Source organism: Haliotis asinina, chromosome 7 (assembly GCF_037392515.1).
Source record: "Haliotis asinina isolate JCU_RB_2024 chromosome 7, JCU_Hal_asi_v2, whole genome shotgun sequence".
Lineage (NCBI taxonomy): Eukaryota > Metazoa > Mollusca > Gastropoda > Lepetellida > Haliotidae > Haliotis > Haliotis asinina.
In genome coordinates this window covers 12,039,729-12,062,408 of record NC_090286.1, presented here as the reverse complement: position 1 = coordinate 12,062,408, position 22,680 = coordinate 12,039,729, and the positions used below count along the sequence as shown (strand labels likewise).

At 40.7% G+C, this 22,680-nt stretch overlaps 1 protein-coding gene across 1 annotated transcript; it reads left to right on the top strand.

Annotated features, from left to right (window-relative positions):
* The first annotated feature begins 5,146 nt into the window (after positions 1–5,146).
* On the top strand, positions 5,147–21,094 carry LOC137291288 (cystine/glutamate transporter-like). The gene is made up of 12 exons (XM_067822589.1): positions 5,147–5,240; positions 5,562–5,690; positions 8,463–8,687; positions 8,879–9,004; positions 9,989–10,088; positions 11,826–11,870; positions 13,763–13,886; positions 15,431–15,534; positions 17,166–17,262; positions 17,617–17,766; positions 18,354–18,531; positions 18,999–21,094. The coding sequence occupies exons 1-12, from the start codon at positions 5,147–5,149 to the stop codon at positions 19,061–19,063; spliced, it is 1,437 nt and encodes a 478-aa protein (XP_067678690.1). The 3' UTR covers positions 19,064–21,094.
* Positions 21,095–22,680: the final 1,586 nt, after the last annotated feature.

The following is a 22,680-nucleotide window of genomic DNA, read 5'->3' as shown; positions in this document are numbered from 1 at the left end:
TGTATTTTTAATTTAATTTTCTTTCACTAAATATTAAATAATTACTATCAATATGCTCGTGTTTCCAACGTTGATTACGTCTAACCATAACCGTGACTTTCTTGTAGTGTTATATTTTGCCGAGTTTCCAAGAATCTCATGAACATATTTTCTTGTGGTGATGGAAAGTGTAGCGTTCACTTACAGTTGTTCTTTCTTCACATTTCTCCACATTCACTTCAAGCCAATCATAAAACTGTCATGACTGAAAGAGGAGAGGCAAAGGGGGTCATTTCTGTGTCAAAGCAGTATAAACGACGGAAAATGTCATACTGTATGCTTTTGTGCACACTGACCTAAACAATGTTCGTAAATATTTACCATTCAATCGTTCTTCCGAAAGTACAGGAAGATTTTTAATGTAAGTCCAATTATTTGATGACAATAGTTGTGTACATTATTATTAATGGGGTAGGTTTGGCAGCAAGTGGAGATAAGTATTTGCAATCAAATACCAGGTGAAAACAGGTGGTTCAGATAGATTTTGGTCAGTTTGGATATCATTATGGAATCTTGTTATATACTCGGCTAACTGGCCTCTGGACAACTTCCACCACCCCTTTAGCAACCCATGCTTGTCATTAAAGGCGACTATGCCTGTCATTAAAGGCGACTGTGCTTGTCGTTAGAGGCGACTAACGGGATCGGGTTGTCAGGCTCGCTTACTTCGTTGACACATGTCAAAGGTTCAGAGTTGTGCAGATCAATGCTCATACTGTTGATCATTGGATTGTCTGGTACAGACTCGATTATTCACAGACCGCCGCCATATAGCTGGAAAATTGCTGAACTAAAACTAAACCCACCCACTCGCTCAAAAAGGACAGATTGTGGGATGACTCTTAAAAATTCCAAAATGTCCGTAAAGTAAAAGGGGGGTGGGGGTGGGGGGGTGACAACTGACGGGGGCCAGATAGCCAGGGGGCATTTGTCCAGGGGACCAGTTAGCCTGATACTGTATATTCTTAATTGCTGAAGGCCTAACTGACAAAATATGCGCAAGAATTAGGTTGGTGAAGGCCAGATCTACCCCGGGTCTTCACGGGTCTTGTTGACAACTGAGCCTGTGGCGTTACACAAATATGTACAGACCGTTACCGTCAGTTTATGCACAGCACGCAATCAGTGATGTATTTATGCATCATGAATATTAAACATGACCAACCTTATTGATGATGCACATGAAATAGCTTGCTGGGAGAAGCCCGTGAGGTAGGAAGCAATTATGGTAGCTTTTAACGCACAGTTATTATACATGGTATTTAGTCAGTTTTCTTTGGCTTTGAACTGACATCAACTATTAAGTGGTGACAATCATGTTTTACGTAACTCATTTTTACATTTGTTTTTAGAAACTCGCATTGCACGAAACTGATTTGTTTAAGCATAGTGTCAGACACAACATCGAAAGAATGTACTATCCTGACTACTATACTGACCGATGCCCACTGTGTCAGTCAGTGGATTGTCTGGTCCAGGCTGGATTATTTATATGACTGCGAATGACAGTTGGCAGATTGCCGATTGTAACAAGAAAAAAAAGAAATCTACATTCAACGTGAGCAGCTTTAACAGCTTTATGGCCGCAAACTGTAAATATTGGAGTCGGGACCAGACAATCCAGGTATCAACAGCAGGCGCATGGATCAGCGCAATTGGGAATGACGAGCGTCAGATGAGTCAGCGGACCTGACCACCCGATCCCGTTAGTCGCCTCTTACTGCAAGCATAGTTGATCTTTGTGGCAAGCATGAGTTGCTGAAGAAGTATTCTAGTCCGGATATTCACGGGTCCCATGCAACAATGCAATTCAACATACTGCCGAACATGTGTCTCCTCGGAGGAATGATTCTGGCCCCCCTGCACTGCATGTGTGTCTTGCAGTGTCTCCTCGGAGGAATGATTCTGGTCCCCCTGCACTGCATGTGTGTCTTGCAGTGTCTCCTCGGAGGAATGATTCTGGTCCCCCTGCACTGCATGTGTGTCTTGCAGTGCCTCGAAGGAGGAATGCTTCCGTTCAGCCAGTATTGCACGTGCTCTTTGTTGTCTCCTCGGTGGAATGCTTCTATTCAGCCAGTATTGCACGTGCTCTTTGTTGTCTCCTCGGAGGAATGCTTCCGTTCAGCCAGTATTGCACGTGTTCTTTGTTGTCTCCTCGGAGGAATGCTTCCGTTCAGCCAGTATTGCACGTGCTCTTTGTTGTCTCCTCGGTGGAATGCTTCTATTCAGCCAGTATTGCACGTGCTCTTTGTTGTCTCCTCGGAGGAATGCTTCCGTTCAGCCAGTATTGCACGTGTTCTTTGTTGTCTCCTCGGAGGAATGCTTCCGTTCAGCCAGTATTGCACGTGCTCTTTGTTGTCTCCTCGGTGGAATGCTTCTATTCAGCCAGTATTGCACGTGCTCTTTGTTGTCTCCTCGGTGGAATGCTTCTATTCAGTCAGTATTGCACGTGTTCTTTATTGTCTCCTCGGAGGAATGCTTCTATTCAGCCAGTATTGCACGTGCTCTTTGTTGTCTCCTCGGAGGAATGCTTCCGTTCAGCCAGTATTGCACGTGTTCTTTATTGTCTCCTCGGAGGAATGCTTCTGTTCAGCCAGTATTGCACGTGCTCTTTGTTGTCTCCTCGGAGGAATGCTTCCGTTCAGCCAGTATTGCACGTGTTCTTTATTGTCTCCTCGGAGGAATGCTTCTATTCAGCCAGTATTGCACGTGCTCTTTGTTGTCTCCTCGGAGGAATGCTGCTGTTCACCCTACATTGCACGTGTTCTTTGTTGTCTCCTCGGAGGAATGCTTCTATTCAGCCAGTATTGCACGTTTTCTTTGTTGTCTCCTCGGAGGAATGCTTCGGTTCACCCAGCATTTCTTCTTGTGTCTCCTCGGGGGAATGTTTCTAATTTTTTCCTGGAGGATCGAGTGTCGGCAAAGGTAATCTGTTTATGTAGTGAAAATATGGATGTTGCGATTCTATATTACGTGTATGTATATTATGTTACAATGAGAAGTGCACTGAATGAATTGGAGTACTAAAGCATTGCCCATTGTGATTGCGATTCTACCCTTGATCACAATCATCAACGCTGCGCTAGTCTGTCTTCCTCTCTACCAGACGAACATCCATCAAAAAGCACATTTGGTTGCTATAGTGACCCTTAATGTGGTATTATATGTAATTTTTTACGAGTAATAGAAGCCCAGGCTTGCACTTAACAGACCTATACACACACAAACATTTCACTTCTTGAATACAAGAATATTTTAACGCAGGTTAACAAACTATTCCCTTGTCAGTCCCATGCGATATAATGAGATTAGGTGTGGCAGGTGGTGCATGTAATGTATAATTCAGCTCTTATTGTCATGAGTGACTGGCAACAAAAACAAGGTAAAACCATTTTACATATGCAATACTGAAAACAAGAGCCATATGTCACAAATGGCCCTGTTTTCCTCACCTGTCAGACAACAAAAACGAGCAATCCCTTTCCAAACCACCTCTTCCAATCAAGGCACAGGATAAATTTACGATTTCTTTTATCTATTTTCGTTCTTAAAACGTCACGAAAATGTCATAAACATAAAATTGTGAGGACATGAACCCACATGCATGGAAAGGTAAGGTAGTGTGTTCATTGGATGCCTGTTTCCTATCCAACGTCGCTCTAAATCGATGATCCATACACTTATATAAAGTTTTGATGATGGGTGTTTGCAACCAGTTAACTGCATGAACAAATCCGCTAAGTGATATTTCAGATCTTTTTGTCATCCCACATTACATGCAGAGTGTTTTTAATTCATGTTCTTATGCATGGTAAATGTTTTGTCATGCGCTAAATTAATATTTCTGTATTAATTATCATGCAATTAAACATTTCAATAGCGGCCCGACTTGCTCAGAAATTTGTGAAGATGATTGAAAATGCGATCACCATCATATATAACAAAATCATGTTTTTATCCCTTTTAACACGCCTGATCTCGATACAGAGAATGGTACTTGTCGTTTTCAATGCATAAGGAACGGATCTGAACAGGGTTTTTCATGACATTACATCTGGAGGAGGAACTTAAGAGGTTGTACTATATTAAGAAAAAAGGGTACGTTTGTTTTGCATACACTAGTAGTATTGTATTTTTGTTATTACCATATATTTTAATCAAAAACGTGAACGTCTTAACGTCACGGTATGTCTTTTCCATAATGAACTTCATTGAGGTTTGGGTTACATTTTAACTGTAGTCTGTGTATTCCACAAAACTCGTTGATAGTCTGATAGTTGTGGTTGACGGGGTATTCTAATGAGTTATTTTGCATGTCAGTATTATCCTTGAACTTATTAATTATATTCAAATGAAAAGTTAACATTTAAAATACGTCTGAAGCATTGTTGCAGTTCCCTAAAGACAGATCTTTTCGAAGTAAAATTATCTGATACTTTCTCCCGCCCTTGTAGAAATCCATGTGAAACAATATACACTTTTTTCTTGTGTGCCCCGAATGCAAACTTTCCCGAAGCATTAATAAACTATGGGGAGTTTTTTTAATCGCATTTCAAATTACACAAATTATAGATTAATTAATTCTATACTAAATTCAGAGTAGTTATATCACACTAATTTGTTCTTTGTTGATTTCACACCTCGTTCTTTTACAGACAGATTCCCGGTTCAATGTCAATATGTAACGACATGCACAATGGACTGAGAAGGGGGAAGGGGTGTGATGGGTGTGGGTGGGTAGGTGGTGTGTTGTAGGAGGGGTGTGTTGGGTATGGGGGCGAGTGTGTGTGTGTGTGTGTGTGTGTGTGTGTGTGTGTGTGTGTGTGTGTGTGTGTGTGTGTGTGTGTGTGACTCTGTGTGTGTGTGTGTGCGCGTGTGCGTGCGTGTTGTGGGAGGGGTGTGTTGGGGGAGGGTGTAGTTGGGTGGGGGTGTTGGGGAAGGAGTGGGGTGGGGATGTGGGGTGGGGGCTTCTGTAATCTCATCAGGATTCCTTACTCAAAGGACATTCTGACAATCTTGTTTGATATTATTATGCTTTAACTGAACGAAAATTGCTGCTTTTTTGTCTAGGTCGGCCTGTCTTAGTAAGCAAGGTGGTATGGACAAGATGGAGGATGTTGCGAATGTCAGGAGCACCTCTACTCTGAAGAAACAGCTCGGACTGATCAGTGCCACGAGTTTCATAATAGGCAATATTATTGGTGAGTTAGTTGGTAGCAAGATTACATACCAGGTGACGTAAGTTCAAAACTGATTCTGTATCGGTGAGCAAATGTTTCTTCTGTCTTCGAGGGTATGGAAAATATATAAATATACTTAAAGCTTCTTTTCGATCACTACTGGAAACTACTGTATAAGTGGACATCAAAAACAGTGAAACATATAGTTCTAAAGACCCACCTTTGGTTATTCCGGAACAGGTCACAAAGTTTAGATATCTGATACGCACTACATATGTAATTCACTTTCCCTATTGTGAGGCACGAATGTACATTTTGGACACCATTTATCATCGTACGCAGGAACTGGTATCTTCGTCAGTCCATCTGTTATACTGGAAGGCATGGGGTCATCTACTGCATTGTCTCTCCTTGTGTGGACGCTGTGTGGAGCTTTGTCCTACTGTGGAGCCATGTGCTACGCTGAGTATGGTACAGTTGCCTCTGAGTTTAAGTCATTTTCTTTGCTGTATGACCATATTTGTAGCTATGCATTGGTAATGATGTTGATAAGATGATTTTATTCATTTGTGTAATGATCTTAAGTAACACATGCGCAGTTGTTAATCCATCTCAGAAGCCTCCCAATAGCCTTGAATGATACATGCACTTCTGAATGATCGTTCTCACAGAACCTCTCAACATCCTTGAATAATACGTGAACAACGACTACATTGCTGAATTAGCCTTCTTACATGGCCTCCCAATAGCCTTGAATGATAGATGCACTTCAGAAGTACCCATCTTACATGGCCTCCCAATAGCCTTGAATGATAGATGCACTTCAGAAGTACCCATCTTACATGGCCTCCCAATAGCCTTGAATGATAGATGCACTTCAGAAGTACCCATTTTACATGGCCTCCCAATAGCCTTGAATGATAGATGCATTCAGAAGTACCCATCTTACATGGCCTCCCAATAGCCTTGAATGATAGATGCACATCAGAAGTACCCATCTTACATGGCCTCCCAATAGCCTTGAATGATAGATGCACTTCAGAAGTACCCATTTTACATGGCCTCCCAATAGCCTTGAATGATAGATGCACTTCAGAAGTACCCATCTTACATGGCCTCCCAATAGCCTTGAAAGATAGATGCACATCAGAAGTACCCATCTTACATGGCCTCCCAATAGCCTTGAATGATAGATGCACATCAGAAGTACCCATCTTACATGGCCTCCCAATAGCCTTGAATGATAGATGCACTTCAGAAGTACCCATTTTACATGGCCTCCCAATAGCCTTGAATGATAGATGCACTCAGAAGTACCCATCTTACATGGCCTCCCAATAGCCTTGAATGATAGATGCACATCAGAAGTACCCATTTTACATGGCCTCCCAATAGCCTTGAATGATAGATGCACTTCAGAAGTACCCATTTTACATGGCCTCCCAATAGCCTTGAATGATAGATGCACTCAGAAGTACCCATCTTACATGGCCTCCCAATAGCCTTGAATGATAGATGCACTTCAGAAGTACCCACCTTACATGGCCTCCCAATAGCCTTGAATGATAGATGCACTTCAGAAGTACCCATCTTACATGGCCTCCCAATAGCTTTGAATGATACATGCACTTCAGATGTACCCATCTTACATGGCCTCCCAATAGCCTTGAATGATAGATGCACTTCAGAAGTACCCATCTTACATGGCCTCCCAATAGCCTTGAATGATAGATGCACTTCACCGTCTTCAGAAGCACGCATCTTACTTCGCCTCCCAATAGCCTTGAATGATAGATGCACTTCAGAATTATCCATCTCATGTGGGCTCCCAATAGCCTTGAATAATACATGCACCTCTGGATGACCCCTCTTACATAGCCTCCGAAAAGTAAAACGTCAATACAAAACTGGAAATGCAAAAACAATAATCCTTTAGATATATCCCCAAATGCCTCAGTGGAATGACTCACCTGTTTTGCATTTTACAACGATGGATGAGTTGGTCCAGATGAAAACACGATCAGGACGTGCGGGTACTTGGATTGCTTAAGCTGTTACAAAGAGGTGGCGTTCACAGTCTTTAAGATTCGCGTTCTGACAATAACACGTCAGTGGACACCAGAAACGGGCTTTACTCATTGTAGCCAAGTTGGGGATCGAATCTGGATCTGCGGCGATACGAGCGAAAGCGTAATATCATAAGGTGGTCACCGTTCATATATTTCAAAAGTTGTTCATGCATGCTGCAGTCTCTCAAGCCACATGTTGTTACGCCCCTAAGTCATTGTCAGGACAACATGCATTGGATACCGGTATTTTTGATACCTTTATTGATGAAAGTGGTTTAATATCATACTCACTCACTTATATTATTATAACCTGATGTACACCATGTAGCAACGGTGATAGGACAGTTCAACGTCCCAGAACATATTGTGTTCACGTAGCTATGATACCATGTTATATATACAATGTAGTATTGCTTACTTTGGCCCAAAAGCATCCATTTACATTCAACGTTCATCTGACATATTCACGTTAATGTATAGATGTGCTCTTCATAATAAGTCGGCATTTATCTGATTGTGATTAATATGCCAAACATGATTCGCCAAATAAATCATTAAAATTGTGATATATAGCCAGTGAATCGTGAAGGTGAAAGGTCTTTTAGACTGTAGTGGTATCATTGCCGCCATATCCCAATGAGAACTACATTATCATTACTAAATACCTTCCAACAAAGGACTGAAAAACGACGATGGAAAACGACACAGTTTCGGATAACAGAAATAAGACCAAATGTCTAAAACGTCATTTTTCTACAGTCTTGTGGCGTGGTAGTGGTATCAGTTAATTTTAATAACAAATGTTCCTGTCTCCATTGAACATTCTAAATCCCGAGGAACGTTAAGTACAAATATAAATAAAACCGCACTCTAAAATCTTGCGCGCTGACTTGGTTGACATATGTCATCTGTTCCCAAATGCGCAGATCGATGCTCATGTTGTTGGTTGCAGGATTGTCTGTTCCAGACTCTATTATTTACAGACCGCCGCCATACAGCTGGAAAATTGCTGAGTGCGCCGTAAAACTAAACTCACTCATTTAAAATATTTTCCTCATTTAAAATATTTTCCTTGAAAATTCAGACTTTTCATCAGCTCAAGAAGAGCAGCTTTGGTCTATCAGTTCGTATATAAATAAAGCCATATTTAATCATACGTTGTTGTCCATTCAAGGTACCCGGCTGAAGAAGTCAGGTGGTACTTATACCTACATTCGTGAAGCTTTCGGAGACTTAGGGGGATTTTTGTTTCTGTGGAGTGAATTTCTCATTGGCCGTCCTCTGTCTACGACCCTCGCATCCTTGGCGGCCGCACAGTACATCTTGAGACCTTACTTCTTGACTTGTCCCGACATGGCCCCAACAATGTCCAAAGTCATGCTAGGATTTATCATCTGCGGTAAACGATGTATTTAATGTATAGAAACATCTCCTTGAAAGTAATAATGAATATAGAAATAAAGTTTGTTTGTTGTTTAACGCGACACACACTAATATTCCGAATATGGATTCTAGATGGGACTGATATCATGAGGATATAAAAATTTGGGTTACTATGCCATGACTTAATTGAGCTACATTCATTTTCAGGTTTTGTTGTGACGGCCAATATGTATAGTGTCAGGTTTGGAGCCCGACTACAGACTTTGACTACTGTGTGCAAAGTCACAGCATTACTGACTATCATTATTGCTGGCATGGTTCATATTTGTCAAGGTATGTTACCTACATCTATGCTTGTCGTAAGAAGCAACTAACGGGATCGGGTGGACAGGTTCGCTGACTTGGTTGACACATGTCATCGGTTCCCAATTGCGCAGATCGATGATCCTGTTCTTGGTCACTGGATTGTCTGTTCCAGACTCGATTATTTACAGACCGCCGCCATATAGCTGGAATATTGCTGAGTGTGGCGTAAAACTAAACTCACTCACTCATTCACTACCTACATCTGGCAGAAAAAAACCCTGTGGCAGGATTTTATATATACCGAGGGAAAACATATGGGATCACATGAAAGCACAAGTGTTCCTGTTTGTTCCAGGTTTCTTTACCTGGTCCAGGCAAGACATAATGCTTGTGAAGAAACCTTGAAAGAAATACAGGAACTCTTGTCCTTTCATGTAATCCCTTATTTTTTCTCCTCAGTATATATCCCCTCAGTGTAGCATTAATGTTGACTTGTGGATTTCAGCTTTGGGCGATACAGTAAATAAAACGCGGATGTACACTATACACCGTCCACATCCGTTCCAATATCCCCTAGGTTGCCATTCGATGCCAGTTCTGGGGGCTGTCAGGTTGATGATTTTTTAAAGACTCCTGGGGATAAAGGGGGAGAATATGTTGCCAACACACAATGTCTGTCGTTAACTGCTTGTTCCAAGATGTGACCAGACTAATAATATTCAAACCAAATGCTAAAGGTCTGAAGTTTGGCTTAAAATAATATTCAACAAAATGATAAAAGTCTGAACTTTGGCTTAAATCAACATTAAATCAAATGGTAAAAGTCTGAACTTTGGCATACAATAATAGTCAAGAATATGATAAATGTCTACGATTCTGTTTCTGTTAGGGTTTCCTCACACATGTAGCTACTACATGACTGACATTTTAAATAAAGCTGCAATAGACATGCCACTTTTCTCCATCTCTATCGTTAAATGCGATGCACATTTTCTTTCGATCGTATTTCAGGGCACACAGAAAACTTCAGTGAACCATTCAAGTCCAGCAACTTTGAGCCATCTGGTGTAGCTCTGGCTTTCTATGCAGGGCTGTTTGCATTTAGTGGCTGGTGAGCAGCGTTTTAGAAACAAGCCGAACTGTTTTCGGAAATATGAATGTTTGAAAAGGATTGTTGAATGTGATGTTTGGATATCATTTTACATTGCACATAGTGGAAATATCTTTCCTGATAATTATACTTTGATGATATTTGGGGGGACTGACGTAGGACAACCGGGTGAAAGGTCGCTAGATGACCCAAATGCAAAACGGTTGTCCCCCAAATTATCTTTACACTTCGGATTTTTAGAAGAAGAAATTGTCAAACACTAATGATACATTGTATCTTACATGTATCAAACTGTCACTACTTCTACACAGCAGTCTCTTCAGAATCATCAAACTGTGTGTTCTGGTCCATCAATCACTTGATTGTCTGATTTGTTTACCGTGACATGCCAGGCATGTGGTTAGTAGAAAATGCAGTGTTCGGTTTTGGGCTGCTGTGTGATTGTGTGATGTAGGATGGCTTTGGGCGTTCATGATATTTACCTCTGGTTTGAATGGTCTGAACTCAGACAACTGTGATGTTTCTGACAGGTGATGAATGGGGGAATCAGCTAGCAGAAGACTTCTTTATTAACAAAAGCATACTAATAAGTAGTGTTCCAAAAAATGTTAATCAACATTGATCATAATTTTCATTTGATGGGTATGTTCTTTGCCGCATCCAGCGTTATTTGACACGGCATGTCCGTCTTTATGCGTTTGAAGTATGGATAAGCCAATATCCGCACTCGGCATCGAAATCGTAATAACGACAGTTTCATGCAGCTTAAAGTATATACTCTACGCAGAAGTCAGGAAAGTGGAAATATCTGAATGAGATTTGCTGATATACATACAAATGAATACAAAATGTTAATCTCTCGTATCTGCATGTATCGGGAATAATGTGTGCTGAGAGAATGAAGTACGGCCCCAAAATACCGAAAACTGGAGGGAAAGCAAAAAGGCAACTATGTGACAGCGTAAAGGACAAAGGCACCAAAATGAAATTAACCTGCAATTTGATTGGTCCCAGGCGGCGATGATGCCACGCAGTTCTAGACTCTCATGGCGGCCGTACAAGATCTCGAGTTTTGATATTGATGACCTTCACCTTGATATGTGATCCTCTTATTACGGCATGATGAACCTTTGTCAGTCACAAAAATTAGTGAAAAATTTGAGCGTATTTTATGGATTGTTGACTTTTACATATGATGCTTAAAGTGTACATCTGAAAACCACTGGTTATGGAATTTTGTTTTTGTTTTATTTTATTTTTTTTTTTTGTTTTTTTTTTGTTTGTTTGTTTGTTTGGGGATTTTTTTTGGGGGGTTGTTGTTGTTGGGGTTTTTTTGTGTTTTTTTTTTGTTTTGTGTTTTTTGTTTGTTTGGTTTTTTGTCGTTTTTTTTTTGTTTTGTTTTTTTTTTCTGGGCGGTGTTGTTTCTTGTTTTTTTGGTTTTTGTTTGTTTTTCGTTTTTAGGCGTTATTTTTGTTTGTTTGTTTGTTTTTGGTTTGGGGGGGTTGGGGGGGCGGTTTCATAGTATAAGGAATATATATTACATAACATTTCAGTGTACTTGAACTCCAAGAGTAAGCTTGAAGTTATCTACGTTGACGCAACTGTTGCAGAAGCGTCAGACTTACCAGTCAGGTTTTTGATTGCTTCAATATTGATTTGTATTGCTAAAATCAGCGTAAAACTAAACTCAGTACCTCACTCACGGATAGATTTCATTCAGTGTGTATTGTCTTACAGGTCATGTGTCAACACAGGTGTAGAGGAGGTTTGCAACCCACACAGGTAGATCATTCTTTGTTGTGAGTCTTAAGCAAAGATTAATTCCATAGTGTTTTAAACAGATGAAAAACAACATTATTGATTGGTCATTTAGTCCGTTTAGCTCAAAAGCGGACCGATGAGTTGTAGTCTAGCTAAAAAACTAATAAGCATAACATACTCAATGAAATGTTGATCAGAACATCATACCAACTGTCTATGGTTTTTAGCAGAATATTTGTCCTTAAAATAATAAAGTTCTTTAACAAACTCTCATTTAAAATATTGACACAGTTCAATGACAATTAATGTAAATATTAAGTGTTTTTATAGTCAATACAACCAAAACAGACAAACAAACACAACCTCTGGTGATTATTCGCCACACCACAGCACCTTGAAAACGCTTTGTATAATCTGCACGTGGGAAAATCTGAAAGCATTATGCACGTGCAAATGCAGGATCTCAATCTTGATTATGATGGCTATAAAAGGGGACAGGTCCTGTTGCGATTCATTCTTCCAATTTCTTTCTATGCGACGCGAAAAATGCCAAGGTTAAATGAAGAAAACAGAAATAGAGCCATTGGACGTCTGGAAGCTGGGGAAAGTCAGTCATCAGTTGCCAGACGTCTGAATGTGAGGCAGAGCACGATTTCCCGTCTCTGGCAACGATACACGCAACACAACTCGACCAGAGACCGTCCAAGGAGTGGGAGACCAAGGGTGACAACTCCAGCACAAGACCGCTACATCCGGGTGCTTCATCTGCGTAATCGGGCCGTCACTGCTACGTATACCGCTGATCACGTTCCTGGGCTGCGTAGAGTCTCTCCACAAACCATCAGGAATCGCCTAAGAGAGCATGGAATTCGACCTATGCGACCTCATGCAGGACCTGTTCTGCATCCCCATCACCGTCGTGCACGTCTTCAGTGGTGCAGGAACGTTCGGGCATGGAACCTCTTGAATTGGAGGAGGATCTGGTTCAGCGATGAGTCACGTTTTCTGCTGTACAGACATGATGGAAGGATGCGTGTTTACAGACGTCGAAATGAGAGATATGCTCGACAGTGCGTTCGTGAGGTCAACAGACACGGTGTTGGAGGTGTAATGATGTGGGGAGGCATATCTATGAACGGCAGGACACAGTTGGTGCATGTGCAAGGGAATCTCAATGCTGTACGCTACCGGGATGAAATTCTGAACCGTCATGTTGTTCCTACAATTGACGCTAGAAGGGAAATTTTCCAGCACGACAATGCAAGACCGCACACAGCACGCATTACCACGGATTTCCTTGCCAACAACAACATTACAGTTCTTCCATGGCCCTCAAAATCGCCGGATTTGAACCCAATTGAACATTTATGGGACCAATTGGGTAAACGGTTACGACGTCGACAGCCGCAGCCACAGACACGTCTACAGTTGGTGAATGCGTTGCGAGATGAGTGGAGAAGAATCCCACAAAGGCGGATACGACGTCTTATACAGTCAATGCCCAGGCGATGCAGAGCAGTGATTGATGCCCGTGGTGGTCACACCAGATACTGACTTTCTCACTATGCCATGGAAAATAGAGACGCTTAATACCACTGTGAATGATTGTATATGTCTTGACACACATTTGTTAATACCCGTGTGAATTATCATTGCTCAAGTTCCATTACTTTTTGTGCAATTTAAGTTAATAAATCATCTCTCATAACATTGGATTTTCACCTATGCGTTTCTTTTTTGGGCCAGTGTACATTGCAATTCATCGGTCCGGTTTTCAGCCAAACGGACTATAACGTGACTTGTCGAAATATAGTTTAAGACAAAAAACAATAAGACAGGGAATTTATATGGTAACGTTATCCCAATCGATAACGTCAATATATAAACGGCCATTATGTTTTTCTCTATTCTAGAAACATCCCACTTGCCATATTTGGAGGACTCGCAGTTCCGACCGTGGGATATCTTTTGGCAAATGTTGCTTACCATGCTGTTCTAACAAATGGCGAAATCCTGTCTGGAATTGCGGTAGCCTATGTAGGTAACAAAGTTTGTTTCTCCATATTTTTGTAACTTTGTAATGAATTATCACGGCAGCATTTGAACTCTGGGTTTTCAAATACAACATTACAGCAATACATCAATTTTTAATGAATTAAATCAATGTGTACTATGCAAATGATGCAATTTTTTGACAGTAGCCATCGGCGTTATTCAATTTGGGTCATATAGGCATCGTTCCACGCTATGGGGGTCTGATAACACGCATTGCCCTATTACACAGAGACGACCGATGCCCTGTCCAGTTTGGGTGGAATTTTAGACAGGCATCAGGTAGTGAGGACATTCCCTTCACACAAATAGTGTGATGGTTTTGCTTATGTTTGTAACAATTTGTTGGGGTTTGTTTGTTTGTTTGTTTGTTTGTTTGTTTTTAAATACAAATTTTACTTATTTTACAAATATCGTGTAGTGCGTACGATTCCTGGTGAAGGTTTCCCATGAAGTCCACATGAAAGTTTTATCTTACTTTTATGCAAGATGCTATAATTCTATTGGTCCATGACGCTTTAACAAATATCCATGTCACACCTCCCAGAAGGGTGACAACGGGAGAAAATATTACCCGCTGTCACGGTATTCGCCAAACCACAGGCAAACTGTAGCGCAAATAGGGTTGCGCAGTATATATATAGACAGAATATGACAAGTCTTCTTATATGCAAGCGAAGAGAGCAAAGGTTGGCAACGAACTTTCCTCGCTTCGGATCGAAAAATGTTTTTCGTGTCAAAATGTAGCATCGCCACCATCAAAGGTACACTTCCATTTCCTCACTTGGCTGTGCTCACACATTTCTTACCCCATGTTTAGTAATTACTCACGTGAAATGTTTTATTCAACATTTTAAGCGCTACTAGTGGTATTCAGATCGTTCTTTGCCTCCATTACCCCTGCCAGCTTCCGGTTGAACGGAGTGATGGAACAAGAAATAAGCAGAAAATAAAAAGAAATACCATATTGCCTAATTTTATCATGAACCTGTTGGAGTTTATTTGTCTTATCTGTCGGCACTATTGTTAGAATTTTCGTAACATTTATTTTACATAAGAACTCTTCTGGCGTAATGGATGAATGATGCAGGGGAGGTATTCCATATAGACTAATACCCTCCAGTTCCTTCACTCCGCTGACCCGGAAGCTGGAAGGGGGAATGGAGGTGAAGAACGGTCTCATCTACCACGTGTTGCGCTTAAAATGTTGGAATAAAAAATATTTCACGTGAGTATTTGGTCAACATGGGGTAAGAAATGTGAGAGCACAACCCGTTGAAGAAATGGGTGTATGCTTTTGATGGTGGCGATGTTTTATTTTGACATGAAAATATTTTTCGAATCGAAGCGAGGAAAGTACGCTGCCAACCTTTGCTCGCTTCGCTCCATGTAAGAAGACTTGTCATTTTCTCTATGCTGCGCAACCCATTAACTACAGTTAACCTGTGGACAAGCATACCGCTTATCATGGGCCAGCTACACTGACAGAGATCTCATGGAGATGAGAAATATATTTCATCTCCTTCAAGGTATTTGGAGAAAGGATGCTGGGATTCTTCAAGTGGGTTGTTCTCGTGTGTGTGGCAGCATCAGCTGGAGGGATTGCGAACATTAACGTCTTCATTTTCAGCAGGTAAAACAACGCATGCGTGCTTTCGCAAGGTTGGAAGAGGTATGGGGAAACATCATGCACTGTTGACGTTGCATGTTGTGTGAAATCCTCATGATTTTCTGTACACAAAATGGATTCAATGCTTTTGAAAGTTAATAGTAATTTTGATCAGGCAGGGTGCCTAATGACGGTTCACACACCTACCTTATTTTTTAACAAAGATCTTTCCATTTCAAGCTTCCAATTTAATCATCGGCTTATCTAAAATATATATTCAAGGCAAATGGTGTATTTCGTTTCTTCCGGGTTCAAGTATTCGTATGTTCCATGCCTATTAACTACTTATTAAAAGATTCTGCTCGGACAAAGACTGGGGAACATGATGGATCATGGATGATTCCAGAACGTTTATGAAAGGGGAAAAACAAGAAAAAGATTCCAGTCGTAAAATGGACAGATAACTTACTGAAGGTCATAAGGGCCCGCACATATTGAAACTTCCGGCTCAATGCAATAACAACCGGCGCTGGGCCTCCGGGCCGGCGATTATTTCGAACGCTGTAGGAGTATTTACTTAAAATATCGAAACTGCATAGGGATATGGTATTTCAAACGCAGCATAAACGTTTCAATTATGATTATTGTTTCGACAATCTCACCAGAACAAATGACCGTGATAACTGGTACACAAAACGTTTATGTCTTGATAAATATGTTGCTAAATCACTTTACCAGCTGTTACTGAGGTAACATTTGATAAATATCTGCTGTAGTCCATTCTCTTCCCACAGTGGTTACTCCTGTCATATCTTCCTACGTAACCTCTGTTCTAATATGTCCCTTTCATTGTGCAAGTGTTCAAGACTCGCGATTGGAGGCGTTCAGATTTAGTTGTGCAATCAGAGACGTTGTTTCAAGAGTGATCATTCGCAAGATCTCGGTTATTTCCAAATCAATCGGGAAAACTTGCCACTAGCAGTTTTTGTTTCTACAAACATATCATGGCGATTGATCCCTGCACTCTCTATTGCCGGTTTCTGATTTTCAGTTAAACATGAAATACCGAATCTTTTCTTCGCACGTTGATGAACCAACTCTATGGGGACCGTCATATTGGAGCTAAGTCTATTTAACGCGTGTTCTGATTGGATAGAAACAAGGGAGATAATTCCTGTTGCGAGTTTTTGCCGCAAGGGGATTTCTTGATGACGGGGAAATATGGCCGTTTTAGAACAGAGGTTACGTAGGAAGATATGACAGGAGTAACCACTGTGGGAAGAGAATGACTGTGGTCTTGCCATATCAGGAATTGTAAGTGTTATATAAACATGAAATCGTGTTTCTCATACAACCTAACATGTGTAGATCGAAATTCGTGCATTCATTGCAGCATATATAGCCTTCACACGGTATAAATGTGATTTATGATATTGCATAGTTCAAAAAAGTAACCTGTTTGTATAATTGTAGGAATGAATTGTAAGAAACCCAGTAGTATAAATAGTCCCGTACCCCCATTAATTATACTACTAACCCTCTTTTCACGTTCTGATAAATAAGAGAGACACATTAGGATAGCAATAAAATGACCACGATATAATATATAGTATTTATGATTCTAATTCCTATTTATTTTCTTGTAAATGTTTCAGAACGTATTTTGTGGCAGGTCGTGATGGATTGTTTCCTGGGTTCCTCAGTATGATCAACGTATACAGAAAAACTCCACAACCTTCTATCATTGTGCTGGTGAGTTGGACAATGTGATATCATGATATCATGCTGTTTCTCATACTGGACCATCGTCACCAGTATTCCCCTCTGGCTTAATACCTTCCATTTCACACCCGTGAAGGTCCCGGGCTAGAATAGGCCTTCCGCAACCCATGCTTGCCGTAAAGGGCGACTAATGGGATCGGGTGGTCAGGCTCGCTGACTTGGTTGACACATGTCATCAGTTCCCAGTTACGCAGATCGATGCTCATGTTGTTGATCGCTGGATTGTCTGGGCTAGACTTGATTATTCACAGACCGCCACCATATAGCTGGAATATTGTTGAGTGCGACGTAAAACTAAACTCACTCACTCTCCTTCCATTTCAGTTCATACTAACGGCCATATACCTGTGTCTCGGAGACGTCAAGTCTGTATTGGGAGCTTATTCTTTCTTCAAGGCTGGAGGAGAGTGTGTAGCAATTGCAGGATTATTCATCATACGGCGGAGACATCCAGCCACAGTTAATACTTACAAGGTATCACCAGAATGATTACACATTGGGATATTCAGTGGAACCTTTTATATTTTGTTAATTAACAAATGAGTGTGGAAATCATAGTGTCCCCATAATAAAAGCGATAACTTACCTAGAGCCGCCAAGAAGGCCACATACACCATGCGAGTAGTGTATTCCTTATTCATTTTGTCTTTATACACTAACATATTATTTATCATGGCAACGAGTGTTGTAATATGTAGATGAGGTTTTATGAATGATATCAAATTATATCAATTTTATGGTTTTTATCAAATTTTAAAACTAAAATGTAAAAGGTACAGTTCCACGTGAGTGTCATATGTTAAATGGTCGTTTGTTAAACAAATATTGTCAGATTTTTGTCAAAGCCATAGATGTTTAGATAATACTTCGGGGTCGAATAGTCGAATAGCTGGAATATTGCTGTGTGCGACGTAAAACTAAACTCATTCACTCACTAGATACTACTTTGAAGGACACACTATCACGTTTTTTTTGCACAATCTGATATAACTAAAGCATGTCATTCCTGATATTTATTAATAATGTTGTCTTTAAAAACATTGTCCGTTCTTCTCCGTCAGGTCCACTGGCTGTTCCCCTTCATCTATGTTGTGTTCTTCCTGGTGCTATCTGTCACAGCCATCGCCTTCGACCCACGTCTGTACTTGCCCACCTTCTGTGTCACTCTGCTGGGTGTCCCTGTCTATGTCGTGTCCAGGAGTCGCTGGTTTCAGAAGGGGTACCTGGCCAGGATCAACAGTAAGTCTCCCTAATCCTTTTCCTTTTCATCCCATCATGTTCTTTTTTTTCCTTTTCTTCTATCGAACTCTGGGAATCTGTTTTTTGTGTGTGTGGTTTATATTTTCGGCGTAAAGAGGACACTACACTCAAGTCAGAAGTAAACACCACTATGCCCAAAGTGAAAGTTTCGTACTTTTCATTCATTAAAAGCAGCTAAGGCGATCGGTGGTGAGGCTCTCCGACACGGTTGACACGTGTCATCGGACCAAAATTGCGTAGGTCGATGCTCATGATGTCAGTCACTGGATTTCCTGGTCCAGACCGTAGTTATAAAACTGGTAAATTGACGAGTACGGCATTCAACAACAAACAAGCAAATTAGTGTATGGCATCAACAGCCATTTTTGACTATGTGGCGTCGGTTCCAAACGTCTATCACAGGCATCGTTTCATTGGTATGTCAATTACTTTTATTGGTATTTCAGAATGGGTAACTCTTATCTGCCATCGACTCCTTTTGTGTGAACACGCCAGTCAAAATGTAGTATGAGGAGAGCATGTTCGTGCTCCATGTAACCAAGGTGAACACATTAGAGAGTCCAGGAGCTCTGCATGAGGACAAAACGACCCTACGATGACTTACTGCGACCCTTACGATGTCGGCTTACTGAATTTCTTGCAATTTTGTCGCTAAACATTTCGTTAGTGAAAAACATCAGGGAGAATGTTCAGACTCACCTGCCGAAAGAAAAGTTATTTGGTCAAGGCGTTTAACGTGTTATTTAAATATAACGACAATCTGATATAGTTCGATAATGGTACCAGGGCCATTATTTAAGCCTCCGAAACCAGACTTAAATGAGACGGGCATAACCAGTGTTCATTGGTCAGATTTATGCATACAGATTCTGAGAGACAAAACACTTGACCCGTGAAGGTCCCGGGGTAGAATAGGCCTTCAGCAACCCATGCTTGCCACAAAAGGCGACTCAGCTTGTCGTAAGAGGCGACTAATGGGATCGGGAGGTCAGGCTCGCTGACTTGGTTGAGACATGTCATCGGTTCCCAATTGCGCAGATCGATGCTCATGTTATTGATCACTGGATTGTCTGTTCCAGACTCGATTATTTACAGACCGCCACCAAATAGCTGGAATATTGCTGAGTGCGGCGTAAAACTAAACTCACTCACTCACTCACAAAACACTTTCCACAAAATGTTTGACAAATATAATGTCGTTAACCATCCAAAGTCATCTACAACTTTAAGTTTAACCATATTTAAGGAACTCCAGCTTGCTTTTGATATCTACATTTTGAGGTACAATATTGTATGTTCTTTCTGTGAATCATTACGAAGAGTGTCACAAGAAAGGTTAAGTCTGAGAAAATCGGTTGGTCCATATGTGTACATGTATATGGCTTTCCTGGTTCATAACCATTGTGATATAAAATGTCCAGTTCATTCTCATGTTTGTGAATATTTCTTCTTGATATCCAAACATCCAATGCATTCTTATATACATGAATACTCATTTCGTTTTTCCCTGCTGTTATTTTGTGTCAAGACAAGAAAGTACCTGTTTGACCACACACAACTCAGGTGGCAATGCAATTGCAGTAAAACTGGCTGAACCTCAAAGAGTGGGCAATCCTGTTTAAGAATGTCTGTTTTATTACTGGGTGAGAAAACTTTAATTTGACTGTGTATTTACATTATTAGTAAAAGGTCTAATGTTCTGATATATTTGTTTAACATATTTTGTGGACATTTTGTCACCTTGAAAACGCTAAAAAAATTTATTCAGAATTTCAAAACTACCAAAAGGCACAGGTACACCACTAGACCAGTCTCAAGTTTGGTGAAGAAATAGTGAGCGGTTTTAGAGTTCTGCTCCGGTAAAGAGCACTACCACCAGTTTCAGCCGAAGTCAAGCTTGTTGCCATGGAAACGCCAAAATATTCTATTCATACTTCCAAAACTGCCAAATGGTGCCAGTACACCAGCAGAGCTATCTATGTGCCAAGTTTAGTGACGAAATAGTGTTCTGCTCATTTAATACCCCCTGCAAAACGCGTTGCGGGGAATAATACATCAGTGACTGGTTATGTTTCACCATATGCGTAATGATACACTGTGCGAGTTGACATTCAGTACTGGACAGTGTTGTGCTATTTTTAGACTGGTGCTATATTTAGAAGGTAGAGATCTGAAAGATACAACGGAGACTAATCAACCTTTGTGCTCTTCTGGCCCATGATTGGATAATCTGTCAGAGTCTTTTCAGCGGGTATGTGAGGGAAATTACCTCTCTCATATCACATAACATCTAAAGATACAAGAAGACTGGTAATGCGTGTGATGATATTTACACTATGGATACTCTCCCAAGATGCAAGTTTGTTGCTGAGAGGGGAATATTGTCTTCCATGTCTTTAATGCTGCAGTTACTGCTCCAATTACTGCTACTGTATTGTGTTACCTTTGAATTTGTACTGCCACTTTGTTTTATACTGCAATAGTGATACCTTTGTAGTGATTTATGAATTAAGTTGATTTAGGAATACAATTGTTAATTACATCACCTTTCTTGCTGATTGTTATTTTTACACCAACTCAAGGACTGATTCCTGGTTAGTTTCAACTTGGGGACGGAAACGTAACATATAATCAGGCATTACAACATTGCAGGCGGAGAATACATGGAGAGAATACATGAAGAGAATACATGTTTTACGTCCAAATAAATTAAGCAAAGATCTGTTGACAAGCTATGAGTTAACATATCTGATTTCATTCAGGAATAATCTTGTACGATGCAATATGAAGTTTAGAAGCAAAGGTTCCTCTTTGACATTTTAACGATAATAGCTAAGAAAACCACAATGAAGAATCCTTTTGTTTGATTTGATCGCCTCTAGAATTCAGCACCAACGGACGTGAGTCTACTGCCACACTAAACAAGCGACTATTTCTTTAGTAATCCGCCAGGTCCGTCTGCTTTCAAGCCTCACAAGATAACCCAATATGTGGATGTTGACACTGCGGTCGTCGGTAGGTTTATGACGCCGCACTGAGCAATATTCCAGCAATATGGCGGCAGTCTGTAAATAATCGACTCTGGACCTGACAATCAAGCGATCAACATTCTGAACATTGTCCTGTGCAGTTGGGATACGATGACATGCGTCAACCAAACCAGCGAAAGTGGCAAGTCGAACCCGTTAGTCGCTTCCTACGACCGGCATGGGTTAATGCAATCAATTCAAAACCGGACCTTCACGGGTCCGCGAGTGAATGATCGACTTGAGATAATAATATTTCATATATATCATGCTGTCACCTTGCTTTGTGAACTGTGCCCGAAGTGATGTAAATTTCACACATTCACCTCCTTAGTGAAATCCTCGAATATGGGTATGGTGCTGACGAACCTTGATACATAACGGGTGTGACTGGGATTCGAACCTACAATCGTGTTTCAAGGGACGCAACCCAGCTCGTAGGATGTTTTGTTAGTTGTTCAACGCTGCACTCAGCAATATTCCAGCTATATGACAGCAGTCTGTAAATACTTCAGTCTGGACCAGACAATCCAATGCTCAATCTGGCAAGTTAAAGCCATTTTAACTTTGGTTACACGGATGAACAGGTGTACTTTGTTAAAAAATTATCCAGGGATCATATTCAAAAGAAACATGAAATTCTAATTCATGATCAGCACATTCTGGCATAGCTGTTTAGGTGTCATACTGTCCTGTGTCGAAAGGCATCAATTATTAACGCTAACTTCCTAATTTCTTTTAACAAAAGTGGTTAGATTTGTTTCTTGTTTGCTGACTATGATATGAAAAATTCACATGGGTTTGTCGGTTGGTTGGCTGGATTTGTTGTTTGACAAGGGCACTCAACAATATCTCAGCTATATGTCCCTGGTCAGAAAATAGTCAAATCTGGGTGAGACAATCCAGTGATTGACATCATGACCATCATCTACACAAATGGGATACAATGTCACACATCAACCAAGTCAGCAGGTCTGATCTCTGGATCCCCTTCATCTCCTCTTACAATGAGTGTAGATTACAGAAGACCAAGTCTAACGTTGATCTGCATGGATCAGATCTGTTTGCAATTGACATGTTGTTGGCTGCAACTAATGGGAAT

What these genes read in the sequence shown, in the direction of transcription:
- LOC137291288 (XM_067822589.1), top strand. Translation starts at nt 5,147, where the DNA reads ATGGAGGATGTTGCGAATGTCAGGAGCACCTCTACTCTGAAGAAACAG. An exon ending in GAGGTTTGCAACCCACACAG is followed by an intron (nt 11,871 to 13,762) that starts GTAGATCATTCT and finishes TCTCTATTCTAG; the next exon opens with AAACATCCCACTTGCCATAT. An exon ending in CCACAGTTAATACTTACAAG is followed by an intron (nt 17,767 to 18,353) that starts GTATCACCAGAA and finishes CTTCTCCGTCAG; the next exon opens with GTCCACTGGCTGTTCCCCTT.